Consider the following 27,246-nt stretch of genomic DNA (forward strand, 5'->3'; position numbering starts at 1 on the left):
ATGATTTTATACACACATGAGATGAGCAATGAGGAACATGCTTAGATGTATTAGGAAAGAGGTGGGCCTGTAGCATTGTCACAAGGGTGCACTAATACTGAGAGTGACTGCTGAAGAAATGGTCCCCATCAGTGACCCTCAGGTGAGACCAGGGAGCCTAGTGTTTCAGCACAGGCTGGGCGATTGGAATACAGGGCTCCTAAGATTCCATGACACCCCCACCTTCTAATTCTGTTATTGCAACTGCGGACCGTTACCTGGCACGCTGGCTGCGACCTCCCTCACTCTTGTCAGAGTCGGAGCTATAGGCAGTGCCTTCAACTCTGAGCTCAGGCATCCTGGACCCTGTTTTTGCGGTTAAGGACTCTAAAGTGTTGTGGGGTGTTGATCAAATTTTTCTTAACCGTAAGTTAACAATTCCAGTTATTGTCATCTCTCAGTCCTGATGAAACCTAACTGATTTCACTAGTTTTTGACCCATCATGTGTTTGGGTTTCTTCTCCCCAGTCCCTGGCTCTACCTCTTCTGCCACAAACGTCAGCATGGTGGTATCTGCCGACCCTTTGTCCGGCAAGAGGGCAGAGATGAACATCCTAGAAATCAACCAGGAATTGCGCTCCCAGCTGGCAGAGAGCAATCAGCAGTTCCGAGACCTCAAAGAGAAATTCCTTATAACTCAAGCTACTGCCTACTCCCTGGCCAACCAGCTGAAGAAATACAGTAAGTTCTATAGATTTACCATCACGAAAGTGATGACCGATCACCTGTCTTCTCTCTGAGAAACTGAACGGTCTCTTCATCAAAATTAATGTCATCCTTCCCATACTTCTAGGAAAATAGAAATGGGTTTTTTAACTTCATGGTGTTAGGGATGGAAAGCAGAGGCACAAAGTATTTAGAGTGAAAGTTATGTATTAGTTCTTCATTCTACTGTTTCTAACTTAATTCAAACTTTATTAGTATTTGGGCATATTTCTATTGTTGCCTCACAGTCTTATGCCTCATATTTTATGCAATTATATCCAGATATGATTTTTTAAATGTTTGATATATTTGCACTTGAAATTCCCGGTACAAGGGAAACCATAAGTCCCATAGTGCTAAGGGTCTTTCCAACTGTGCAGGATATCATTACTTCATGCCCCAGTGCAGTGTTTTACAGGAGAGGCTGCAAGGCTTAGGAAAGTGACCCAAGATTCTGAGTCAGACCTCGGGGGCTGTGAATTCTGACTCTGCCTTGTTCCATGTGAATCATCTTGTCAAGCTACTTGATGGGCCCTTGAGTTTCTTTCTTCTCATCTCTAAGTTGGAGAGTATCAGATAACAGAAAGTTGGGAGGTTGATAAATAAAGATGTGGAAAAGCCTGCTTGGAGTCTGGTACTGGGGCTGCTTTCATCCTTGGGATGGATGCTGCCACCTGCCCTGTAGGCAGTGATCCCAGCAGCATGTCCAGCCTTCCACTGAGGCAGGTGTGTCTGTCTTTTCTCAGAGTGTGAAGACTACAAAGACATCATAGAGTCTGTGCTGAGGAATGAACAGCAATTTTCGGAGAAGCTGGCAGAGAAGCTCAGACAAGCTGAGGAGCTCATGTGAGAAGGCCCCGTTGGGGGCAGGCAGAGGGGCAGGGGTGTGAATCTCTGAAGTGCAGCAACTCAGCTGGGAGAACTAAGAGCTAAGCTGGGCCAGGACAAGGGCAGGCATTTACATGGCAGGCACATGTCACACAAATATTTATAAAACAGAGAACAGTCATCTTAGTAAGTTATTGATTGCAGTTGTTTCTTAAGCCTTGTTTTCTCTTCTTAAAACCACTAATTGTTTAGGTAAAATTTGCATAACACAAAATAAACCAAAAACAAGTGAACCACTCAGAAGCATTTAGGATACTCAAAATGGTGTGCGATCACCACCACCTTTACTCTTAGTCAGAATCACCTCGTGACTGACCGCGGCGTTTCATTCATTCAATCAGTGTTGCCTTCTTGACCCTGTCATTCTTTTCTTCTTTAATCTTTTCAATTCACCCCATCTGCACCTGGCCACATTTCTGTGCATGGCTTGTGTCTAGTCACTGCAAGATGCGCTAAGTGAATTTTCACATAAAGATGCCCATGGCCAAAGTGAAGAACTCAAAAGACATCCTTGTGGAACTGATTTAGGAAGACACCGACTTTTGTTTACAGAAGAAAATGATGAATGGAACATTATCGAGGATCTTACAGAAGCACTCTCTGATATATCAGAAGGCTGTGTGTGTGTGTGTGTGTATATATATGTACATGTATGTGCATATATATATGTGTGTGTGTGTATACGTGTGTGTATGTATACACATACACACACAAATATTTTTCTTTCCCTTGGCCACAGACATTTCCCCAAACATGTTCTGACCTTCTGCTTGGAGGTCTCCTTGAGGACACTCTGAAAGAAACCTTTGTTGCAGTATTAGAACTGATCACTCATCCCTTTCCATTATTAAATGTTCTCTACTATCTCACCGTAGGGAATATAAAACCCTGGTTCACTCTCAGGCACGAGAGCTGACCCAGTTACGGGAGAAGTTACAGGAAGGGAGAGATGCCTCCCGCTCACTGAATCAGCATTTCAAGGCCCTCCTCACTCCTCATGACCTTGAAAAGTCCCAGGGTCAGGACCTCCGAGAGCAGCTGGCTGAGGGGCGCCGGCTGGCAGAGTGCCTTGTTCACAAGCTGAGCCCAGGTAAGCTGGCCATGGGCCCTGATGACACACAGCTCCAGGCTTATGGAATTCCCCAGACCTCCACACCTCCACAATGACAACTTTATGGGTATTGCATCTTTCCAGTAAACATTTGTGGCCATGACATGACCAGGACTTCCTGGGTAGGAATAGAGATGGGAAACCCATGGGGTTGGAGGTCACAGTTTTGCAGATGTCTCCTCCTTTCTTGATGGAACATGGTCTTTGGAGCAAGAGGCAGCATTCGTCCAGTTTTAAAGGACAAGAAGGAGGCTGTGACAGGAGCAGCTTGTTAGAGTGAAAGGAGCCTGGGCCTAAGAGTGAAGGTTCCCAGGCTCTATCTTCAGCAATGTCTTTAGCAACTGTGGGCAACAGATTAATTTATACTTCCTGGGTTTCTGTCTCTAAATCTGTAAAGGGAAACAGATTGTCTCTGGCATTCAAATGTAGGAACACTTATGACTATATTTCACAATGAGATAAAGCCCCTCACTGTGTCGTGTTGGAGAAGGCACTTGATGTAGTGGCATTTGGTGGTAGGAAGTGGTTTAGACTGGAGCACTCCCCATGGACAGATTGTCACTGGATAACACAATGGAAGCCCCTTGGAGGCCCATGAAGTCCGTAATGTATGGATTATTGTGGGACAAGGTTGTTTGTCCTGTTCTAAAAGAAAGATACAGGTTCTAAATGCGAGTTGTGACAGGACCCAGAGTCTGTGCGTAGGAATCAGATCTGTGGCAGGATTGGGGAGACAGCTGCTGAAGTTCAGAGAAGCTGGACAAGCCTCCAGTGATATGAAGAGCAGAAGGTCTTTTTAATATTTGCCCACATCTTGGTGGTGACCCTCCAGATCAGAAACGCATTGCCTCATGGATCAGGAAAACATGCCAGGGCATTTTTTTAGAGATAAAACATGAGACCTTTCAGTACGGTGTGGACTCATACACATAGATCTTCATGTCTCTGTACACAACGGCTCACTGTACTTACATAGATGAAGTGGGACATATCTGAATGGACACTTCTGTATTTGCAGAAAATGATGAAGATGAGGATGAAGATGAGATGGATGAGGAGATTGAGAAAGTACAGGAATCACCTGCCCCCAGGTAACACTGAATAATCAGGAGCAGGTAATGGGTGGTAAAATATGAAAAGGGTCTCAGAAAGAACACAAGGCAGGTGAAGGTAGTCACAGATTCCAGATGCAGGATAAGAAAGCTGCAGAGTCCACTGATTTCATGCACTTACCCAGCAAGGAAGTAGCCCTGTTAACATGCTTGTCCATTGTCTTCATGGTACCCGTAGGCATGACCCTAGATGAACTCACAGCCCTAGGAACTTCCTGCAGACACAGAGGAAAACTTTTCTTCTCTGTAGTGAAAGTCAGGAGGAGATGCAAAGCTGCTTTATACTGGTTGTCTTTAGGTTTCTTTTAGTAAAGATAAATAACAGAGAGGCAACAAGCAGAGGAAATAGGAAGCACCTAGCAAAGTTGAACACGAAGAAAAGTATTTAGACAAAAAAAATTTACATTTCATGTCACAATATTAAAATTAAAAAAAAAATCTAGAAGGCACACCATCTCTAGAGTCCACAATGGCTTAAACGCCGGTATTCCTGTGGCCACAGTGAACTACAAGCCAGCTTAGACACACAGTGTGGCAGCTGTTTTTGGATCTCTGTGTGTGCTGTCAAGACTGTACCATACAGAGACAGCTGAGTCTCTGTCCTCCTCAGCTCCTATCTACCCAATGCAATGATCACTAGCTGCTCACCTCCTCTCTGGTTCCCATGGCAGCCATGCTCTGTTGCAGACAGAAAAGGATTGCCTGTTCCCTCTTAAAAGGAACCTCTCCGTTGCATTCTGGGACCATTCCCTTAAGCCTCCTTTCAAAACCAGCTAGGACTTCTTGGGCTCCAATCACTTTTGGATTAATCTTTTGTCATCTCTATCCCACTGGGCTCATCAGGGAGGTGCAGAAGGCTGAAGAAAAGGAAGTCCCTCAGAATTCACTGGAGGAATGTGCTGTCACTTGTTCAAATAGTCACAACCCTTCTAACTCCAACCAGCCTTACAGGAGCACCAAACTCACATTTGAGGAAAACAAAGTTGATTCTGCTCTGGTTGTAGAGAGTGAACGCTTTCATGGTGAAGAGGAGGAAGCTCTAAACATTCTCCCAGGTAGCCTCCCTATTCTTTGTCCCTCCCACCTCTGTCTAGGCTGAGGAAGATCAATTCTGAGGACAGGCTGTACACATATGTATTGGTTTGAGTCACAAACTATAATGGAGCCGGGTGCAGTGGCTCACACTTATAATCCCAGCACTTTGGGAGGCCCAGGTGGGTGGATCACTTGAGTTCAGGATTTCAAGACCAGCTTGGGAAACATGGTTAAACCCACCTTTACAAAGAATATGAAAAAGTAGACAGGCATGGTGGTGCGTGCTTGTCATCCCAATTACCCAGGCAGCTGAAGGGGGAGAATCACCTGAGCCCAGAAAGTAGAGGCTGCAGTGAGGCATAATTATACCACTGCACTCCAGCCTGAGTGACAGAGTGAGGCTCTGTCTCAAAAAAAGAAAAAGAAAGAAAGAGAGAGAGAGAGAGAAGAGAGAAGAGAGAGAGAGACAGAGAGAGAGAAAGAAAGGGAAGGGAAGGGAAGGGAACAGAAAAGAAAAGAAAAAAGAAGAAAAGGAAAGAAAGAAAGAAAGGCACTCTGATGGAATAATAAACACAGTTACTTGAGGGTCAGAGAACTTTAATCTCCTCCTTGGCCCATGGCATGGACTTTGTCTTCCTGGCCCCAATATTAGCATATTGGACCACAGGCAGATGTGACAAAGTCATAGCCACCTGTATACAGGAGGTAGCTGTCAGGCCTCCTGACTCGGTTCGTATGTCTCTTGTCACATGCAATAATAATGTCCATGGAGTGTCTATGCCTGTCACAGGCCGCTGACAGTCTTGCCTATGTATTTGGACATGTTTCTCTGGATTCACTGTTCGCAGCCCCAGGCTTGGTCTCCTTTAGGTCAGCTTGTCCCAGCTAAGCAGTCACCTTGAAAGCAGGACATAAACACTTCTACCTTTATCTTGCTTAGAAGTTTTCCTAAACAAGGCTGGGCCCTGAGTTCCTCACACTGTGAGTGACCAATGTTTCTGTGTAGCACCGCAGATCCTTTTTTATGCAAGGGTTGTTACAATTTATCCATCAGTTCAGTCTCCTGTATAAATTTCTCTAACCATTCATTGACCATGATATAGGATGAGATAAATCAGTACCGCAACAACACTTCTGGAGAGTAGTTAGGGCAATTTTTGAAGATCTTGTGGAAAAAGTTTTGTTTAATTGTTGACACAGACTTAGGTCAGAGGATAGGTGATTATGATCTACCAGATGAGGGAGATTTTATCCCATGGGTCTGGAAAGAAGGCTCATTTACTTCTGAAAATAAGTCAGAATGGTCCTGTCAAAATGTCACATTCTTACACTGAGGATATTTATGTCTTGCGCCATGACTGGACACTGATTTGGTCTTGTGTGAAGTGTGATTTCCTTACTGTGACCTGCTTTTCTGAATTTGTTTACAGAAAACGAAAATGATCATGAGGAAGAGGAGGGGAAAGCGCCAGTGCTCCCCAGGTAACTGGATTTGTGGACTGTTAGTTCAGTAGTGACACCTGGACACCACAGATCCAGGGAAAATAGGAAGTGACGAATAGAATTGTCTCATCCACTCATCCAACTGCAAATTACCCCATTCACAATGTTGTCTTCTTTATTGTGGTACTTGAATAGGTTTCAATTTCTTATTCCCTTTCAAGCATAGGAACTGAAAATCAGTTGAGCCAGGTGAACAGACCAAACTCAGGGATTTCCTGATCTCACCTGTGGTTTCCCGTGTGGTTAATCCAGAGTGAGATGCATATCTGCTTTCTGTATATTTTGTGTCAGCATGTTGGCAAGTACTTGAATGCAATCAAGAAAATTAAAAACAAAAATTTCATATGTCAAAATATTGAAAAAGACAGGACTTTAAAAATGCAGGATCTGTGTGTCTGGAATGCCTAAACATCTCTGTTCAATTGGATGCTGCATGTAAATGTCAACGCAATTTGTGTAAAGGAAATGAAGACCTGTGTTAGTTCTCTCTGCTGCAAGTCATGCAGCTAGTTTACAGGGAGAGTCTGGGTCTCTTGCAGCAGCTCATTTGTGGCAAGTGCACTGAGCACCTGCTGCTCGTGTTTGCTCTGTCTCCAGGGCAGTCATATCCACCCCACATTTAGAAGGATGGGTTTTCTCTCTTGGAGGAGACTCCACCTTCGCTTTCTGTGACCACTCCCTTTGTGTCCCATCAAATCACATGACATGCTGTGGTGTTGAATCACTCTTGGTCTAATCTTCTGTCAATCCTATCCTACCTGGCTCATCAGGAAGCTGCAGGATGTTGAAGAGAAGGGAGTCCTGTAGGACTTAACAGAGGAATGTGTTTTGTCTCATTCTAGACAGCATGACATGTCCAACCATTACCTGCATAGTGAAGTCTCTTTCTTGGCACTGGATGGAGAGGAAGTTTGCTCCGCTCAAGATGTTGCCAGGGATTACTCCAATTCCAAATGGGATGAAACTCCACTTGGCTTCCTAGGTAGGCTCCCTATTCTTTCCACCACACAATCTGTCCATAATGAGAGATGTCATACCTTCAGGAAGACACTATGCGTATATACTGGTTAGAACCGGGCTTTAGGATTTTGAAGGAAGGCATCCTAGGAGTCAGAGTTGTGCTCCATCCTCCTCCAAAACCACACATTGTCTTTCATCTTTGCCCCATTGGCAAATCACTGTACCCAAGGTTGACCTGACAAATTCATACCCACCTCTGCAGCCTGGGTGCAGGATGTATCCAGCAGTCCTCCTGATTTAGATTTCATCTGTCGTCTCACATGAAATCTTCTAATTTTCCCTCCCAAACAACCTGAGCTTCTCTGCCTGTCCAAGGCCGCTGGCAGCCTTATCTATATTCTTGGAGCTGTCATTACCCTCGTTCACTTCTCTCAGGCTAGACTCCCTCCCCTTTTAGCAGGCTTGTCTTAGCTAAGAAGTCTCTGAGTACCAGAACATAACACCACTATTAGATTTTGTATGTTTCTGAAAGGACGCTGGGCCCTGGAACTCCCTGCCACATGAAAGGCCAATGTATCCATGTTGCATTAGAGATGCCTTTGATTTAATCTGTCCCTCTAAATGTACCTTCTACAAAAACACCGAAACCAGCTTATCGGAAGGAAACATACTGAATACTGCAGGAAACTGCTAGGCAGCATTTAAGTAGATTTCCAGGATCTGTCAGTAAATAGAATATGGTTAATATTTTGCTGTGACTCAGGACTGAAGGGACTGTGATGATGACCTGTCATATCAGGGAGATTTGCTCCATGGCTCAGGAAAGCAAACCTAGTGACTTCTCACAAGGCTCACCCTGAGGCCTCCTGGAAAATTTCTCTCACAATAGCCTGTTATCACACCAAATATATTTATGCCCCTAGGTAGGTTTGGACACAAGGTTGTGAATGTATAAATGTGATCAAGTTCATCTGGCTGGTCTTCTCTTAATTTATTTACAGAAAAGCGAAATGATCTTGAAGAGGTGAAAGGACAAGAAACAATTGATCCCAGGTAATTGAGAAAAATCAGGGGCTGTCTATTCAGGGGTGACACCTGTGGAACTCATATCCACAGAAAACCAGAGAGTCCTGAATATACTTACTTCATCCCTTCAGCTAACCAGAAATGATCCTTTCTAACCATGTTTTACATTTTTCACTGTGATACTTGTAATGTTTGCCATTTCTTATTAACTTCTCAAGTTCAGTACATAAAACCAATTGATCTTGTGAACAACTAATCAGTCACACAGATTTCCTTAAAGTAAGTATCTTCTTCTTATGGTGTCAATCAGCCTGAGATGCATATTTGTTTTCTGCTGATTTTGCATTAGCACAGTGGTGAGCATTTCAAGGCAAGGAAATTAGGTAGAAAAAATTATTGTTATACCATGAGGGATATTATAATGCCACAAAACCTATGTTTACTTGGCCACTGCACATAAAATTTAATACAATTTAAAAGAAAGGAATGAAGCCTCCATTATGGAACAGGATATTCAGTAAGTCACGACTGCACCATACAGAGAGACTCAGTCTCCTTCCTCAGAAAATCGTGATCTGGCCACTTGATTGAGCTCCTTATGCTTCTCTCTCTCTCTCTCATCTCTCTTTCCCTCTCTCTGTATTGCAACCTACCCCATGGTAACCACACTGTGACCCACCAAGAAGAGGAGAATATTGAACTCTTTAATGGGCTGCCCCATTTGTTTCTGCCATCACTCCCTCCTGCCTCATGTGCATCCAGCAGGGGCTCTGAAACTCCTTGGATTAATCCTTACTCCTTCCTACCTTACAGGCTCAGCAGGGAACCACTGACGGTGGCCAAGCATGAAGTCCCCCAGGAGTCACTGGATGGATGTTGCTTGACTCCTTCAATCCTTCCTGAACTACCTCACTCCTACCGTCCTTATGGGAGCACTTCGTACTATTTTGAAGAAAAGCAAGTCACCTTGGCTCTTGTAGACAGTGAGTACTCCATTGTGAACACGATAAATCTCCAGTTGGTGTCCCAGGTAGACTCCGTAATCCTTGCACCTCACATCCCTGGCTGGACTGAAACGTGGCATTGGTGTGGGCAGGACTTACAGACAAAGGATAGTTTGCATCAGCATCAAAAATCAAGTTGGAAGCACAGACATGGGGTGGGTCAGTGAGCTCTGCTCTCTTCCTCATCTCAGATCAGGCCTGTGTCACCCTGACCCACTGTCACGACATTGACAAAATCACACCAACCTACGCAGCACGTGCCCAAGAGGTGTCAGTCAGGCCTTTTAATCTGAATCAGATTTGTCTTGCCAGCTATTGTGTTCCTTACAGGTTTCTTTCCCCAACCATGTGCTATGAGATTCTATGCCTGCCCAAGGCCAGCGGCATCTTTGTCTACTTTTTGTTAAAGATATTACCCAGGTTTCAAAGAATCTAGCCTCATTCTCTATGTCTTTAGTGTTACCCTGTTTTAGCTGAGCTGTCCATTACCTTCTGTTATGTTTCTAGAAACAAGATTGGGCCTTGTCACTCCTAGTTGTCACAAATACCCAATGTCTCTGTGTAGTACCAAAGATTCATTTTGATTGGAGGGTGTGTAGATTCCCTCCTGCATTCTAATTTCAGTGTCTAAACTCCTTGCAACCATGAACAACGTGAGTATTTGATGATAGAAGACTGAATATTGCAGTTTTCCTTCTAGAAAGCAGCCTTCAATTGGTGTGAAAAATTTGCATAACTGTTGGCACAAAATCAGAGCAGATGATGTTGGGATAATGATCTACTAGAACATGGAGATTTCAAGACAGGACCTCACGCCTCCTGGAATGTTTCTCTCACAGTGTCCTGTTCTCCCACTGAGGAAACTGATGTTCCTATGTTAGGATTGCACAGTAGATTGTTTGTGTATGTAGGGGAACCTGCTTCATGTGTCTGTCCCTTTGTCAATTTATTTACAGAAATTCAAAAGGATCAAGAGGAGGTAGAAGATCAAGACCCACCGTGCCCCAGGTAACTCTGAGGAATCGTGGACAATTAATTCAGTGTTGATATCCGGAGTCTCAGATGCAGGGAAAATAAGAGTGTGCAGAATATACCTGTTCCATCTGTTCAGCAACCACGAAATAGCCGTATTCATTATGTTGGCTCTTTTCATTGTACACCTGTATTTATATTTCTTCCTTATTAATTCCTTTCAATTCTACTAATCTGCATTCAGTTGACTCTGTTGAACGGATCAGTCACAGACATTTTCTGCAGTCCCCTTTTCTGTCCTTTTTGCTTAAAGTGAAGTTGAGCTGAACACCTGATGTCGGCCTCTTTGGCATTACCATGTTTACAAGTATTCGATACCAGGGAAGTGATTTAAAATAACTCATGTCATGCTCACAAAGTTGAGAACAAGAGATTTTAAGGATACAGGAACTCTGTCTGTGAAGACTGAAGAGCCTGCATTCATTTGACTACTGATGCTAATTTCAACAAAATGTATGCAAAAGTGCCGAATGCACTGTGTCCTGGCAGTTTTCCACAGGGATCACATCATTACCTTCCTCCCCAGATCATTGCCTGCCCAGTGCACCGAGAGCCTGTCATGATGTGTCTCCTGCTTGAGACAGGGAAGGATGGTTGTATCTCTCTGAGGGGACTGTACTTTGCTTCCTCTGGGCCTCCCTGAGGCCCTCCCTATAGAACCAGCTGGGCGCATTGGTATTGATTCTCTCTGGTGTTTATCTTCTGTCTTCTTTACCCCAGGCTCAGCCAGGAGCTGCCAGAGGTGGAGGAGCAGGAAATCCCAGAGGACTCCGTGGATGAAGTTTACTTGACTCCCTCAGTTCACCATGATCTGTCTGACTGCCACCAGCCTTATAGCAACACATTGTACTCATTGGAGGATCAGTTTGCATGCTCTGCTCTGGATATAGCCTGTGAGTACTCCAGCCTGGAGGTCACAAAGATCCACTGTCATCCCAGGCAGCCTCTATATGTTTTGTTTCCTGCAACTTGTGCGGCTGAGACAGACCATCTCTGCAGCAGGCCCTACACACTGAGCTTGTTCTGAATCTGGCTCTTGGATGCAGTTTTAAGCACAGACATCCACTTTGTAGAACTTCCTCTTCTCCTGTCCCAAGTGACTCCTCTGTCACCTGGCTCCTTCTGACAAGAGCAGGCTGTGGCTATCAAAACAGTCCAGAGAGGGAAGTGGTGAGGGCTTATTGCAAATTCTTGGCCACAGTAGCTCAGCTGGAGAAATTTATATAACAGACCTCCTTCTTTAAGATAGGGCATCTGTCTTTTCGGAAATTATGTTGCTAATTACATGTCCAAATCTCTTCTCTGGCCATCCACCTATGCTGGGAGTTTTGCCCAATTAATTGGAGGCCTGTTTCATGATTCCTGTGTTCCAAGCTAGTTTCTCTTCTTCAGGGTTCCCCAGCCCTGGGGCCATGGGCCGTTATGGGTCCATGACCTGTTAGGAACTGGGCCACAGAGCAGGAGGTGAGTGATGGGAGAGCATTTCAGCCTGGATGCCACCTCCTGTCAGATCAGCAGTGGCATTAGATTCTCACAGGAGCTCGAACCCTATTGAGAAGTGCACATGCCAGGAATCTGGATTGTGCTTTCCTTATGAGAATCTAATGCCTGATGATCTGTCACTGGCTTCCAGTGACTGTCACCCCAGATGAGACCATCTAGTTGCAGGAAAACGAGTTTAGGGCTCCCACTGATTCTACATTATGGTGAGTTGTGTAACTGTTTCATTATATATTACAATGTAATATTTATAGAACTAAAGTGCACAGTAAATGTAATGTGCCTGAATCATCCCAAAACCATCCCCTCTACCCTGGTCCCTGAAAAACTGTCTTCCATGAAACCAGACCCTGGTGCCAAAAAGGTTGGGGACTGCGGCTCTACTTCCTCTGAGGGGTCTTCCCTCCACTGACGCAGTCCAGCGTCCCTTCCTTTATGCGTGGCCAGGCTTGCATCCTCTGCAGAGCTCCAGTGGTTTTCTCCATGTGTGGGTTTCTAGTTTCAATCAAGTTTTGGGCTCAGTGCTATATTCTCATGAAAACCATTGACAACTAGTGTCCCTCATGAGGTTCTGGCGTAACTGATGAGCAAAGCAGAGTGGTTCCTGTCCCCATGACGTCCAGAAAACCCTTCCTCTGAGCAAGTGCCCCTTGAGATAGCAGCTCCACAGGATGTGTAAAAACAAAATCCAATTTTCATTTCTTCTTGCTCATTTTCTTTTTTTTTTAACCTCTATTCTGGGAATTTGATGTGCATTGTTGGGGCCTTTACCCATTACTTTTTTTTTTTTTTTTTTTTTTGAGACGGAGTCTCGCTCTGTCGCCCAGGCTGGAGTGCAGCGGCCAGATCTCAGCTCACTGCAAGCTCCGCCTCCTGGGTTTACGGCTTTCTCCTGCCTCAGCCTCCCGAGTAGCTGGGACTACAGGCGCCCGCCATCTCGCCCGGCTAGTTTTTTGTATTTTTTAGTAGAGACGGGGTTTCACGGTGTAGGCCAGGATGGTCTCGAGCTCCTGACCTCGTGATCCACCCGTCTCAGCCTCCCAAAGTGCTGGGATTACAGGCTTGAGCCACCGTGCCCGGCCTTACCCGTTACTTTATCTTCTTGTAAGAGCAAGTAACTCTGTGATGTCCCTCAGTATATTGGATTATGTTGTAATGAAATTAGCAAAAATGCCAGGTGTGGTGATTCACGCCTGTAATTCCAGCACTTTGGGAGGCCAAGGACATGGATCACCTGAGCTCAGGAGTTTGAGACCAGTGTGGGTAACATGGTGAAATCCTGTCTCCACAAAAAAAAAATTAGCAGGGCATGGTGGTACACACCTGTAGTCCCAACTTCTCAGGAGGTTGAGGTTAAAGGATCACCTGAGCCTGGTTAGTTGAGGCTGCAGTGAGCCACGATTGCACCACTGCACTCCAGCCTGAGCAACGAAGTGAGACCCTGTGTCTCACACACACTGACACACACACACACACACACATACACACATACACAAAGAAAAAAACTAGCAACAAAGATGTTGGCCTCTATTCTAGTTTGATCAGTAAGTGCCTTTCATACTGGGACCATCCCCTTTCCCATGTTGCATTTCTTCCTGAGTTTCAAAAAAGCAAATGCTTTTCTAGGATCACAGTGATTCATGAAACAATTAAAATTTGTTTTTTGCACCTTGCACCTTTGCAAGCAAGCTGTATACCTTGCCAGCAAGCTCTGTCCTGCTATAACCCATTCAGGGCCCAAGGGACACTCTCAAGTGGGCAGTGGCATCTTCATGTTAGAGCTGAGGACACTGAGGCATTTTTAAGAAAACGTAGAAAACCTTGCAGAGAATGACGATGTGGAGAGGGGAGGAGAGAGAGGAGCCCCACAGCCACGTGGATCCGGCCCTGCAGGCCTCATCCCTGCGGGCCCCATCCCTGCAGACCCCGTCCCCATCCTGAACCCGACCTGGACTGGCGTGAGGTCATTGGAAGTCTTTTCTTAGTCCACTCAGAATGTGTGTTTCTCTCCCTGTGGAAATGGAAAGAATTTGTTTAAGGGGTGCCACCTGAAACCCACCAGAGCAGTGGGTAATGTGAGGATCGTGTCCTCTGTTACCTTCCTAAGGAACCGCATGTGCTGATCTGTGGCTCTTGCAGCCCCTGAATTTCCAGGAAGGGACTGGTCCCTCTCCTGTGTTGCCTCTGTCTGCTGACACCCACTATATGGCAATAGGATGGATATGTGTGGGCAGGGGGTCCAACCATAATAGGCAATGGGAAATTCAAAATGTCCCAGAACCCAGAAATTTTGCCTCACTTAGTGTTTGGTCTGCAGCATCCCAGCTCCCTTTCTCATGGTTCTTTCTCAACACCTCACAGCTCTAACTCTTGGTCTGTTCTTACAACCCTGAGTGGGGAGAAAAACAGCTCTGCCTCTCCTGTGCTCTGAGGGCTCTCTAGAACTTTCCCTCTAGACACAGGAAAGAGATGAACAATAACCGAATAATCGGGATGTTCTTGTTAGATGATCCAAAGCCCTCTGGGCTGCAGCAGAGGATTTTCATTCAGGACACCCCAGCCTGGGCCCCTGCCCTGTCAGCATCCCCAGGCACAGACAGAAAAGGTGACGTTGCTTACATTCAGGCACAGACAGGAAATGTGACGTCGCCTGCATTCACATGATGTCTGTCTGTGTGGCGTGGGTCACTGGGTGGCTTTACTGAGAGCAGGGACATCGGGGATGGGTGTTCTGGGCATTTTAACAAAGGGAAAGTCAGATTGTTCCTACTGAAGCCCCTTCTCCTTTCAGCTCCCACCAAGACGGCCTGTCCCCAAGGGACTTGGAGTGGAGACTTGAGCCACCACCTGTCAGAGGTGCAGTCTTCACAGGCACAGCTGGAGCCAAGCACCCTGGTGCCCAAATGTCTGCAACTACAGCTAGATCAAGGGAATGGCTTGGCCAGGCAGGGCCTTTCCTCTACCACTTGCAGCTTCTCAGCCAATGCTGATTCTGGGAAACAATGGCCCTTCCAAGGTAGGGAAGGAAATGGTGTCATGAAGCTCTAATCCGGGTGTTGGTGGTCACGGTGCTGAGGGTGGAGGAGAGAATGGGACCACTCTGTGCTTCCTCAGGGTCAAGTTGAAATTCATGATGCTCCAACCCAGTGAGGTAAGCAAAGGCCTGGAGCTTAGAACCAAATCTGCTGTCAGGTCCTGGGTTTGCCACTTTCTGCTTGTTGACTTTAGCCAACTTTTTTGTCTTTTTGCTATTTACATCTCTGTTCCCTCATCTGAGATAGCTGAAAAATAATATCTACCTGCAATGGGAATATTATTATAATTTCCAAATGGTCTGATTCCATAAGAATTGCCCAATAAACCTATGAATAGGTGTTATCTAATCCTTTCATCTTTCTGCTCAATTTACACTTAGAAAGTGACTTCACGGATGATGTCTCCTGTGAGGTAGAGCAGTTATGAAGATCTCTGCTTTCTAGGGCCCCTCTTCCTTTCCTTTCTCACACAGACTCCTCTGCCAGTTTTCTTCCTCTCCTTCCCCATCCCTCATGAAGCCACAATTCCCCTATCAGGCACTTTCAGTAACAACCTATGAGGCACACTGAGTAACAGTGTAAATCCTGGGCCCACACTCAGTCTCCTGACATGTCCAGCTTCCTCTGCTTTTGTTGAAATAAAAGGGCAACTTTCACATGGAAAGTGTTCACATCAGTGTCTTTTATGAAATTCCATTTAGTTCAAATTCTCCACTCATGTCCACGGCCATGTCCTCAGTTTCCGTCTCCCAGGGATCCACTTCTGCTCAGATTTCCTTAAAACCTGGGTCGTGTTCATTCTCACTCTCCGTCCCACTCAGTATCTCCTCCTGGAGCCCCTGGGGCTGCCTGGTGCTCATCTGTCAGGCGATGCCCTCAGCTGAGGAATGAGGGGACCCCCGTCCTCAGGAGGAGGGAGGGTTGCGTGAGATAACGAGCACCATCTGGGTCCAAGGAGAGGACACATGGAAGGTGCTCAGGGAGTGTCGGGGGATACGCAGTCCCTGACACGTGCTGGGATGACTTATTTAAACTGATTTCTTCCCCCTGGACTCTCCTTTGCATCTCTGTGGATTCTCACACCTCCAGCCAAGACTCACCCCACTGGCTCAGACACACTCCCTCTTGCTCACTTTCCCTGGAGTCCAGAGCCTGAACCAGGCACCAGGTAAGAGGACAGAGTGAATGCATTTTGTTTCATTAATATTTTCCTTCACCTGGTGGTTTCTCCCTGCTGTCTACCAGGTCATTTGTTTCTCCCACACCGTTTCTTTCTCATTCTTCTCATGTCTCTAATTTTTTTTCCCATTTCAATGGACCAGAATAGTGATAACACTGTTACATTCAATCTCTCCCAAATCCCTATATGATATTTTTCCTTTAAATTAACATGTACAGATATTGCATTTATATCATTTGTCCTATTATGTGTGACTATGTATATCTGGTGTGTATACTACATAGGGTGTATATATATGCAGTAGATCATATAATGATGCAACTTTTGTAAATTCTCTAGGTTTAGTCTTCCTGATTCTTTCCTCTCATCAGCTGCTGTCACCTCTGTCTGGTCTCACCTCTGTGCCACATGGGCTGCCACCCTGCCAGACCCTTCCATTCCCATCTCCTCTTTGAACCCAGATCTGATTTAACTTTGGTTTTTGTAATCTCTGCTCTCCCCAAAGCATAGCCTACATACAGTGATATTTCCTTGCCTTTGCCTTATCTACCCGGAAGCTATTTGTGTTTCTTAATCCTGTGTTTCATTAATATTGTTGTGAATTGGCAGTGCCTTTGACTCCTGGCAACCTTACCGTTGCTCAGTAATGTAGGAAAGATCAAGAAAAAAGAAAATATTAAAGTGACTCTATTAGCTTCCCCTCACCCTTTGGACTTTCTTCTCCAAGGCCACTTTCCTGATTTGTCATCCTCTGGGTGGAAGAGAAAGTTACCGTAAGATCATGGATGCCAGTGGATCCCATTGGCTGTGGTTTTAATTTCAGAGCTGGTTTTACAGCCCTCCCTGGGGATGAAGAACCCTCCCCAGCTGGGAGGTGATGCACTTGAAGGCTCAGCAGACAACACACAAGGGCATCAAGTCATTGGCCAGATTCATGCCTTCAGTGTCCTGGAACCGAAGATCATCAAAAGAAAACTCCCGCTCAGCAAGTGGAGACTGGCATGCAGATTCCCTGGCCTGCAAGCTTCGGGTGCAGAGGTAATCACATCTATGGCTGATAACTGCACTCCTTATTTCTCTGTCTATAGTGACAGCTCATTCTCCCACTGCTTTTTCTCTCCCGTTTGTTCTCTCCAACAGCTGCTCTAACCTCTGTCTGGTGTTACCTCTGTGTCCCACGGGCTCCCACCCTGACATGCCCTTTCTGTCCTCATGTCCTCTTTGCTCTCAGAACTCTGCTCTACTCCTTCTTCTAGTGTCTTGACAGTCCCTCTCGTGGCCACGGGAGAGCCAGGCCTCCTTGTCCTCATCCAAGTGCATAGTTTAAGCTGCTGAACACAGGGTCGTTTGCCTGGAATCACACACTCTTGGGAAATTTACCTTTCCTCCCTTCATCCCCAACTCCATTGCCTCTTTCTGCAGAAATCATTGCTTTAATACACCATTTACACATAGATTTTCCTTTTGAGTCCTCTTTTGAGAAATCCAACTAAGTCAACTCTTAATCATCACTTGTTCATCTGAATGAGAAGTGTCAAAACTACGCACAAAGAGCCCCACATAGGTAACTAAATTAGAACCAGAGTCACAGGTGGGGGTTCCCTACTGGCCTGGAGTCAGGTTTGTCTTTAGCCCCAGATGTGCAGCCTAGTGTCAATGTGGATCGAGTTGCAGGGTCTCAGTGTTCTCACCTCATGGACTCACTTGAACTGACATTAACTGAGGAACATTTATGACATTGTAAAGGGACATCAGTTCTAAAGTGCATGCAGAGGGCAGGACTTCCAAACTGCATATGTCCATGAGGTTCATCATTGCAACCTCTCTCCTTTTTATTCTCATTTCCACTTCTACAAGTCCAGTGAAGGGTCTAAAATGCAAGTCAGATGCATCTTGAGGCCAGTGTATATGAGAGAGCATTTTATGAATTGACATTGAGAAAAGTGACTCCAGGACCAGCTTTATGCATACACAAGATGACAGACAAGAATCTGTCTACATGACAATCTTTACTTTGGCCCAGCCCAATTGATAAGAGAGAGATTGAACTGAAATTGTCAGGGAGAAGGCTACAATCCATGGAACCACTGGGAACAAAGCCAATTATGAGATAAATGGGGAAAGGAAAGAAAATGATGGGAAATTGGGCTGATCTACTTAGTATGTCTACATTCCTGCTGCCACGTAATAAGCACCTGGTGAGATTTCAATTAAGATGAATGCCTTGAACTCAAACCTGGAGATTCTCACTTACATGGCCTGGGGTGTGGTTTGAGCATTTGTAGTTTCAAAATGCTCCTGTGTGATTCTAATATGTGGCTAAAGATGACAAGGACCCTGGTCTACTATGACCTCAGGTTACCAACATGGAAGTGCCCCATATGTGTGGCTACTCCACAGAAAAGGCTGAGTATCCATCAGCCTTTGATGGGATCTGTATTCCCCTCTCAATAGTACTGTTTCTATAACATAGAAAAAAATCAAGAAGGAAAAACAAGAAAATTAACAGATTAGACTTTTAGCCTCTGCTTGAAGCACACTTCCTCAATTTTGAATAAAAGATAAGAAATAGTCATTATATTAATACCTAATGCACAGAAATAATGCCTCCCACATTACATATAGTGGAATTTAGTATTTTCTTTTGCATGTTAAAAGAAAACTTCCACTTTACATTTCCCCACACCGATTTTATAGCCCACTCATGGACTCACCACTGCCATGTGAAAACTTTACTTTTGGTCAATTATTGCCCTTCCACAAAATCCCTAAAGAGAACTCATCGGTCTCACTTTCCTGAAGAGAATACATACTGTAAGAATACATACATGTAACACAGTAAGACTGAAATTCTGCAGGAGATTGTGTATGAATACTTCTTCATGCCTCTCTTCACATTGGCATAAAATATTAAACACAAACCTTTCCCAAAATGTACTTGGGGAAAACAGTAAGTGGGAGGGGAGAAACTAATGCCTTCCACTTTGTACTTCAGAGTTTCCTTGCTCTAGATATTGAGAATGTTTCTAGAAATGCCTTAAGGTGGAACCAGATGTGGAACAACTTCAGGGCATTAGGGAGAATAAGTGGGGCCGTGGTTACAGCCCCCGCTCTGTCTTTCCTAACTCCATTTGGAATCTCTTTTTTTTAAATTCTGTTTCTTTCCTGATTCCCTTTGGACAAATACTTATAATTATATTTGTTTCATTTAATTTTTTTAACCAACCAAAGAAGCAGAAACAACTTCATATTTATTTGTAAAACCATATTCTTGTCCTAGCCAAAGTCACCCAACCGCTTCTTGTGACTGTTGAGACCTGCAGATTGCAGCCTTTCCTCTCGCTTTCTCTAATCTTTATTGAAACGGCGTTAGGGGGTGGATTCTAATTCCGGGGTCATCAATAGCAAGTCATGTGCCCTTAGTTCAATCTTACCCCGGTGGCATCACTACTCCTCTGTTGTAACAGAGGGAACTGGACGTGGAGCTCAGACGTTGTCTGAGGTCCCTGCTGCTTCTCACATCCGGGGTTCTTCCCATGGCCCTCCCGTTCCTCCCTAGAAAACTAGGATATGGAGTCGTAAGGGGGTGGGTTTCTCTGCAAAGGGTCCTCTCCTTCTGTTCCCCTCTGTTTCTTAGCAGACATGATGGATGCTGAGCACATCCTCACTGGGAGGAAAAGCCATTACTCTGCTCCAGACAGAGGGGATCAGGAGGAAAGGGACTGATGTTCCCCGCTGCTGGTTGGGCATAGGTGGGGTCCTTATATCCTGCACCCCAGAATGAATGGAAGTTCAGGAGTGTTTTCTTCTCACTTGTGGATGGCACTTCCTCCTTCAGCCATCCCGCGGCTCACCCTTCAGTTCATCCTCCCAGCGGGAGATCAGTTTGCCCCTGACATATCACTACTTAGCAATCCCTCCAGACACAGCCATCAGGAGGACCTGACACAAATGCTCATTTGATTTTTTCTCTCTCTCCCCTACAGATACTAAATACTGCTGGAAGTATGCAAAGGATGAAAGGATATCACAAAAAGTAGCTTTTCCACTTGATGAAAAGAACTAAAACAGCAAAGCAAGTTCAAGTCCAAACACAACCCTGCAGGGATCCTTCACTGAGGATTGAAGTTTAGACACAGAATACTCTTGATGATTTCAACCCACTACAATCCTTTGATTTGAGAAGCCACAGTCCATCCCCCTCCAATTGTGATCAATGCCTAGGGAGACCAATGCCCAGATGGACAAACAACATTGACAGGCCTTAGCCCTGCTCCTCTCAATTCCCATCGTGTAGAGAACAGGAGTCAGGAGCTGCTGGCAGGAGACTGCATGTCAGCCGGGACTCTGCCAGGGCAGAATATGAACAATGCCATGTTCTTGCTGAAAATGCTTAGCCTGAGTTTCATAGGAGATAACCCTCAGACAACTGCAGAATGTAGAACATTGAACAGGACAACTGACCTGTCTCCTTCAAACAGCTCTTCAAACACCACCAAGAACACAACAAAAAGGAGAAGAGACATTTGGGGTTCAAAAAGACTAAAAAGACTATGTAGCTTATGCTTTTTTAGTCATTTTGAACCCAAAACATCTCCTCATCTTCTTGTTGTTGTCATTGATGGTGGTGACATGGACTTGTTTATAGAGGACAGCTCAGCTGTCTGGTTCGATGGTCTACATTCTGAAGTTATCTGAAAGTGTCCTCATGATTAAATTCAGTGTAACCATTTTGCCAGGAACACTGCAGAGTCCATGCTGTGAGCTTCCTACCTCAGTCCATCTACAGGCAGAGAAGGCCTGGTGTGTCCATCCCCATTGTTGTGATACTAGGATGGTCACTTGCTAAAGGAGAGGTCTAGGAGCTCTGTCCCTTGTAAAGACACCTTGTTTATAATTAATTTGGAAAGTGGTTTGAAATAGTATCACTATCCTGTATTCTAACGATCTTCCTCTGAGTATTTTATCATCAATTAATCACCCCTGCCTGTGTCAGTTACTATATTTATGTTTGTACATTGAAAATTTTCTATCTCAGAATCTTACTTTATACTTGCCTTTGCTGGCATTCTTCATAAAAAACAATATTCCCTGCCCAAATTTTAACTTTCATCCAAAATTAATTTTAATTTCTTTTTGCTGGCATTCTGTTGTGTAAAAGAATATTCTCTGCCCCAATTTTAACTTGCATCCAAAATTAATTTTAGTCCATCAGTTAAAATGTTTAAGTTTTAAATCTGTTTCATTAAAACATTTTTTGCCTCTCACTCTGGACTATTGGATTTTTTACATATAATGTTTTAAGCTTTTATTATTATGATTGATTGTGGCAGATGAGAATTTAGATTGATAAAACCATTCTTATTTCCCTGTTTATATTCTAAACTCTTCCATGTTTTAGTCTATGTTTACCATATGTGGTCGATTGTATTTACTGTATTTCTTTGTTGATGTTATTTGTTTCCTTTTTTGTTTGTGTACGTGTGTGTGCTTTTTGTTTGTTATTTAGGAAGAGTTGTATAGCTCCCATTTAACATTGCACTGAAAAGGTTTAGATGTCACTAATCCCATTTTAAGTTGACACATTTCTACTATTTGGTTTATAAATTTTAAATTCTTTCTTTCAACTTCAACTTTTTACCACTATGACAATCAAAGACAATATTTTCCTCTTCTCTAACCCCTGTACCTGCAATTTTTATTTGTTATTTTAACCCAAACATTAAGTGACAGCCTATGTGACAGCTTAGTTTTTGGTTGAGATCTACATTTAAATATGTTGATGCACATGAGCTATTCAAAAGTGTGTCCTAAGCATCACTCGTTGAGTGGAATTTATCCTTAACAGGGTCCTCATGACGGAATCAGATCTCGCTGACTTTAACATACTTAATAATAAACTTTTCCCAATGTCTTGATACATGGATTGCATCACTGGATATAAGGCACTTGCCAAAAATGATTTTTTATTGGGATTTTAGGAAATATTGTCTGACTTTGGGAAACAGGCATGTGTGCTCTCATTCTGGGATTGTATTTTGTTCAAGCAGGAACTTTAATTTCTGCCAGTTACTTCATTCATTCTCTTCACCACAAGTCTCCAGAGGATGCTTCCTTTGTCCAGGCCTCCCCGCCTCTCAGCAATTCTGCCCTTCGAAAACTGGCCCCTCTGGTCCTCTGCACTGTGAAGCCCCTGCCTTTCAATACCCCAGTAGCAGGCTTCTGATCCACCAGGTCTCAGGCCTCATCTGTGTTTCTCCACACTCACTTTCTGAGGAAGGTTTTACCTGTGCTTTGTCATTAACAGGCTCTCGTTGCTGTGCTGGACTCTATTTGCCTGGTGTTTCCTCTCCCTCTGCTGTTATGTGGCTACAGACCTGGCTAAATAAAATCACCTGGGGTCCCCAGTGCTCCCTAGCCCTGGTTGGGGGCAGGATTATGGGTGGTATTTTCGACTCTGTGTTAATCCCTAGGGCTTTGAAGTGTCTGTGGAGAAATTCAGCTATTATTCTATCCTACTTCTTCAAATGCAGAACTTCAACAGTCTAAAAAAGGAGACAGAATCCCATAATAGAACATCCCCATAATCACTGGCCAGCTTCAAGAATTATCATCAAATGGCTGAGCTTTACAAAATGCAATCCTTCCTACTTACCTAGGAAGTGTGTGTGTGTGTGTGTATGTATATATTAATATATATGTATGTATATGTATATGGCATATATGTGTGTGTGCTTGTGTGTGTGTGTGTGTGTGTGTGTGTGTATACACACAGTTTGGATATGAGATTCTGGAGGCTGAAATTCTCAAGAGGGAAAGGCGGATACCCAGGAAAGTGTTTCCTTCTTCTTAGGCCTTTTACTTCTCCTCTGGCTTTAGGTTGTTTGGATGAGGCGCACTCACCTTAGGGAGGGCAATCTGCTTCACATAGACTGCCCATTCCAGTGTTAATGTCATCCAGATACCCCCTCCAGTACACACACAGAATAACATAGGAACAAATGTCCTGGTACCCTGGGGCTCGTTCACAGTGACACACACAATTAACCATCACACAAGTTCTTTGTCATATTAGTGATTTTCATATTTTTCTCCCAATCTGTAGCATGTCTTTTTATTCTATGAATAGTGTCTTGTGCTGACCAAGAATTTTTAATTTGTGTAAAGTTGAATTGATCAATGTTTTCTTTAATCATTTTGTTGATGTGATAACTAAGAATACTTAGCCTAACTCCACATCATGGAGATTTTCTCTTATGTTTTCTACTGTAAGTTCTCTGGTTTTGCAGTTTACGTTCAGTTCTGTAATTAATTTTGATTTAATTGTGATGCAAGTATGGAGGTTTAAGTGGATTTTTTAAATCTTTATTTAGTTTTTCCTTTCATCTTTTATTTTAAGTTGCGGGGTACATGTGCAGGAGATGCAGGTTTGTTACATAGGTAAACATGTGCCATGTGGTTTGCTGCACAGATCATCTCATCACCTAGTTATTATGCACAACATCTATTAGCTACTCTTCCTGATGCTCTCCCTCCCGCCAACCCAACCCCTCACTTCTGACAGTCCCTAGTGTGTGTTGTTTCCCCCATGTGTCTATGTGTTCTCGTCATTCTGCTACAACTTATAAGTAAGAACATGTGGTGCTTGGTTTTCTGTTCCTGCATTCGTTTGCTGAGAATAATGGTTTCTAACTTCAACCATGTCCCCGCAAAAGACATTGTCTCATTCTTTTTCATGGCTGCTTAGTATTCCATGGTCTATATGTACCATATTTTCTTTATTCAGTCTATCATTGATGGGCAATGAAAGCTATAAACCCCAAATATCTGAGAAGCATAGTGTATACTAAGGACAACAAATATGAAGAAAACTACACCAAGGAGCACCATACTCAAATTGATCAAAACCAGTGATAAACAGAAAAATTCTAGGAGGAATAAAAGGAGAAAAAGCACATTACATACAGAGGACTAAATGTAAGGAGGGCATTCGATTTCTTATCAGAACCACTACAAACTAGAGGTTTGCAGTAGTTTTAAACACTGAAAAAAAAAAAAACATGAGCAATCAAAACTGACATCCGAATAGACTTCTAAAACTGAAGAGATTGAATTAGCAATCAAAAAAACTACATGCCAAGAAAAGCCTGGGCCCAGACGGGTTCACAGCTAAATCCTACCAAACATCTAAAGGAGAGTTGATATCAATTTTTCACAAACTCTTCCAAAAATAGAGGACAGAACACTTCCCAGCTTATTCTATGAGGCCAGTATTACTCCAAGACATCACAAGAAAATACAAATGAGTATCGTCTTTAAATACAGACACAAATCCTCAACAAAATATAGCAAACTGAATCCAGTAACATCAGCATAAATGATACGCGATGACCAAGTGGGATTTATCCCAGGGATAGAAGGTAAGTTTAACATCTGAAAACCAATTTATGTAGTATCAGTAGAAAATAAACCAAAACTAATGTGATCATCTCAATAGATGTGGAAAAGGCATATGACAAAATTCAGTATTCTTTCAACAAACAAGGAATAGAAGGGAACTTCCTCAACCTGATAGAGGGCATCTGTCAGAAGGCTTCAGCTAACATCATGTTTAGTGGGACAGACCGTATGCTTTCACCTTTAGATTAGGAATAATACAAAGATGTCCACTCTCACCACTTCCATTCAATGTTGTACTGGAGATAGTATAGCCAGGACAATTAGGCAAGAGAATGAAACAAAAGGTATCCAGATAGGAACAGAAGAATTTAGACCACCTTTATTTGCCAATGATATGTTCTTCATGTAGAAAACCTCAAGGAATGTACTAAAATACTACTAGAATTAAGTTCATCGGGGTTACAGGACATGAGATCAGCACTTAACAATAAATTGTATTTCAGATTTTCAGATTAGGGATACCGAATGTACATACTCTAATCTCTGGACAGTGAAATGATGAGTATTTTTTCCTCTGTGATCTCCTGTATTTTCTATATGGTAAATATGTGCCAGTTTCATAATCAGAAATGAAATTACAAAGATCAGTTAAAAGTAGCAAAAGAAATTGGTATGAAGGAGATAATTTTAAGGTTGCTGAAAAAAAATCATTCTAATATGACCTAGTTAGCTAATGTAGTTTCTTTGTTTTTAAGATACATTGCTTAGACAGCATATAATGAGAATAAAACAAGTGTATTTTAATCTATTTTTAAAACTTAGTAATTTTATAAAAGTTGATTTTCTTAGTCACCACTGCTTTCATAAATAAGCTTTGTTCTTCTAAGGGGAGCACGGTAATATTTCAATGCAAGCAAAATGTTGTGTATAATGCTGTTCATTGATTCATCCTGTCAGGTCGCAAAAGGCTACCAGGAAGTTTCTGAAAGATGTTTGGTGGGTAACAGGAAGTTGTGAGGTTTAACACATAAATTTGGCTAAATAAAATTCTGATGGGTGCACATAGTAGCCAGTACTCCAGTTCATGCATGTGCAATCTGGATTACTGTAGCCAAGTCATCATTAGGTTGGTAATGATTCAATAAACCAAATAGGTGACCGGGCCGGTGGCTCACACCTGTACCCCAGTACTTTGGGAAGCCGAGGCGGGCAGATCACTTGAGGACAGGAGTTCGAGACCAGCCTGGCCAAAAAGGTGAAATGCAGTCTCTATTAAAAATACACAAATTAACTGGGTGGGGTGATGCATACCTGTAATTCCCACTACTCGGGAGGCTGAGGCACGAGAATCACTTGAGCCCAGGAGGCGGAGGTTGCAATGAGCCGAGATTGTGTCATCGCACTCCAGCCTGGACAACAGAGCAAGATGGTATCTCAAAATAACAATAATAATAATCCAAATCATTATTTACATTTAGTGATACAAATGAAGAACAATGATCTTCATTTCTCTACTTATATTTTTGGTAGCACTGTTATTGTTTTTAGACCAATATACATTTTTGTAAATTAAAAATATAATTGTTTTGGAGTCCGTGTCTCACTCTGTTGTCCAGCCTGGAATGCAGAAGTGTGATCATGACTTACTGCAGCCTCAAACTCCTGGGCTGAAGTGATCCTGTCACCTTTGCTTCCTGAGTATCTGGGACTACCAGGTATATGCCACAAAATCTGGCCAACTTATGCTTATTTTTAAACATTTTTTCTTAAGAGAAGAATGGCCTTTAGTGTGATAGCATATTCTAAACAATTTATGATTAGTATTCTTCATCCCCAAACACATGTTATTGCTTCCAGTATAATTCTTCTGTCTGCAGAAGAGTGAGGACATAAGGTATCACTCTCTTCCGCCAATAGTAACATTCTTGAGTTCATGTAGTGCTTTAGAGTGTACTGTGTGGATCTCAGGATTCTTTCAATACTCCTTCCAGGATGGCGGAGCCGGCATTATGATTTTGGTCTTGTACATAAGGAAACTGGAACTTAGAGATTTTCAGTTAATTTGGTAGAAGTTGAAGATGTCTAAGAGAAGGAAATGTGAACTAAGATGATATTTAGAAAGGACAAGGTGGTTGGAACCAGACAAGCATGGGTATGAGTCATGATTCTGTCATTTGGGAGAGTCACTCAATCTCACTGATAATCAGTTTTCACATATGTAAAAAAAGGTATTCAGTCCAACTTTGCTGAAATATTATAAGACTTAAATAAGAATAATATATGTTAAACATCCATCTCCATTCATTTCTTTTAAATATCTTCACGTTGAGGAGACAGTTGTAGCTGCATATTTTAAGCATGGAAACAAGCATGACTGAGGGATGCAATTACAGACTATTTTAACTGTGATTCCCTGGGTCACCTTGAATTTCTCCTGTGGGATTAATTCTTCCCTTGCTCTAGATGAAAGGGCAACTCCTACAACTTATCACTTCCAGTTAATGAAAGGTTCTTCAAAAAGGAATTCATATGTGAGACCCAGGGTGGTCATCAAAACTGCAACCTCAATTTCAAGCTAAAACTTCTCCCTCCACTCAGGCCAGCTGCAGACCAAAAGACTGCAGTGGAGAAAGTGGATGTGTTGGCCTTTTTCTTTTTTCTCCTTCCAGGATTGTTCCTTCTGTGGCTCTCTAACCACATCAGACTCACAGCAGGG

General features: G+C 43.4%; 1 protein-coding gene across 1 annotated transcript; it reads left to right on the forward strand.

Moving 5' to 3' along the window:
- The first annotated feature begins 220 nt into the window (after positions 1-220).
- On the forward strand, positions 221-21,397 carry LOC104663106 (neuroblastoma breakpoint family member 4-like). Its single transcript, XM_030937064.1, has 8 exons — positions 221-720; positions 8,355-8,406; positions 9,193-9,362; positions 10,340-10,391; positions 11,136-11,308; positions 14,707-14,931; positions 16,954-17,168; positions 20,117-21,397. Exons 1-8 carry the CDS (start codon positions 483-485, stop codon positions 20,168-20,170), a joined length of 1,179 nt encoding a protein of 392 aa, XP_030792924.1. The 5' UTR covers positions 221-482; the 3' UTR covers positions 20,171-21,397.
- Positions 21,398-27,246: the final 5,849 nt, after the last annotated feature.

This window comes from Rhinopithecus roxellana, chromosome 8 (genome assembly GCF_007565055.1).
Source record: "Rhinopithecus roxellana isolate Shanxi Qingling chromosome 8, ASM756505v1, whole genome shotgun sequence".
NCBI classification, from domain to species: Eukaryota; Metazoa; Chordata; class Mammalia; order Primates; family Cercopithecidae; genus Rhinopithecus; species Rhinopithecus roxellana.

Coding starts and splice junctions, on each gene's coding strand:
- LOC104663106 (XM_030937064.1), top strand. CDS start 483: ATGTGTTTGGGTTTCTTCTCCCCAGTCCCTGGCTCTACCTCTTCTGCC. Junction 11,309..14,706: donor CTCTGCTCTGGATATAGCCT/GTGAGTACTCCA, acceptor TTCTCCTTTCAG/CTCCCACCAAGACGGCCTGT. Junction 14,932..16,953: donor GAAACAATGGCCCTTCCAAG/GTAGGGAAGGAA, acceptor TTTTAATTTCAG/AGCTGGTTTTACAGCCCTCC.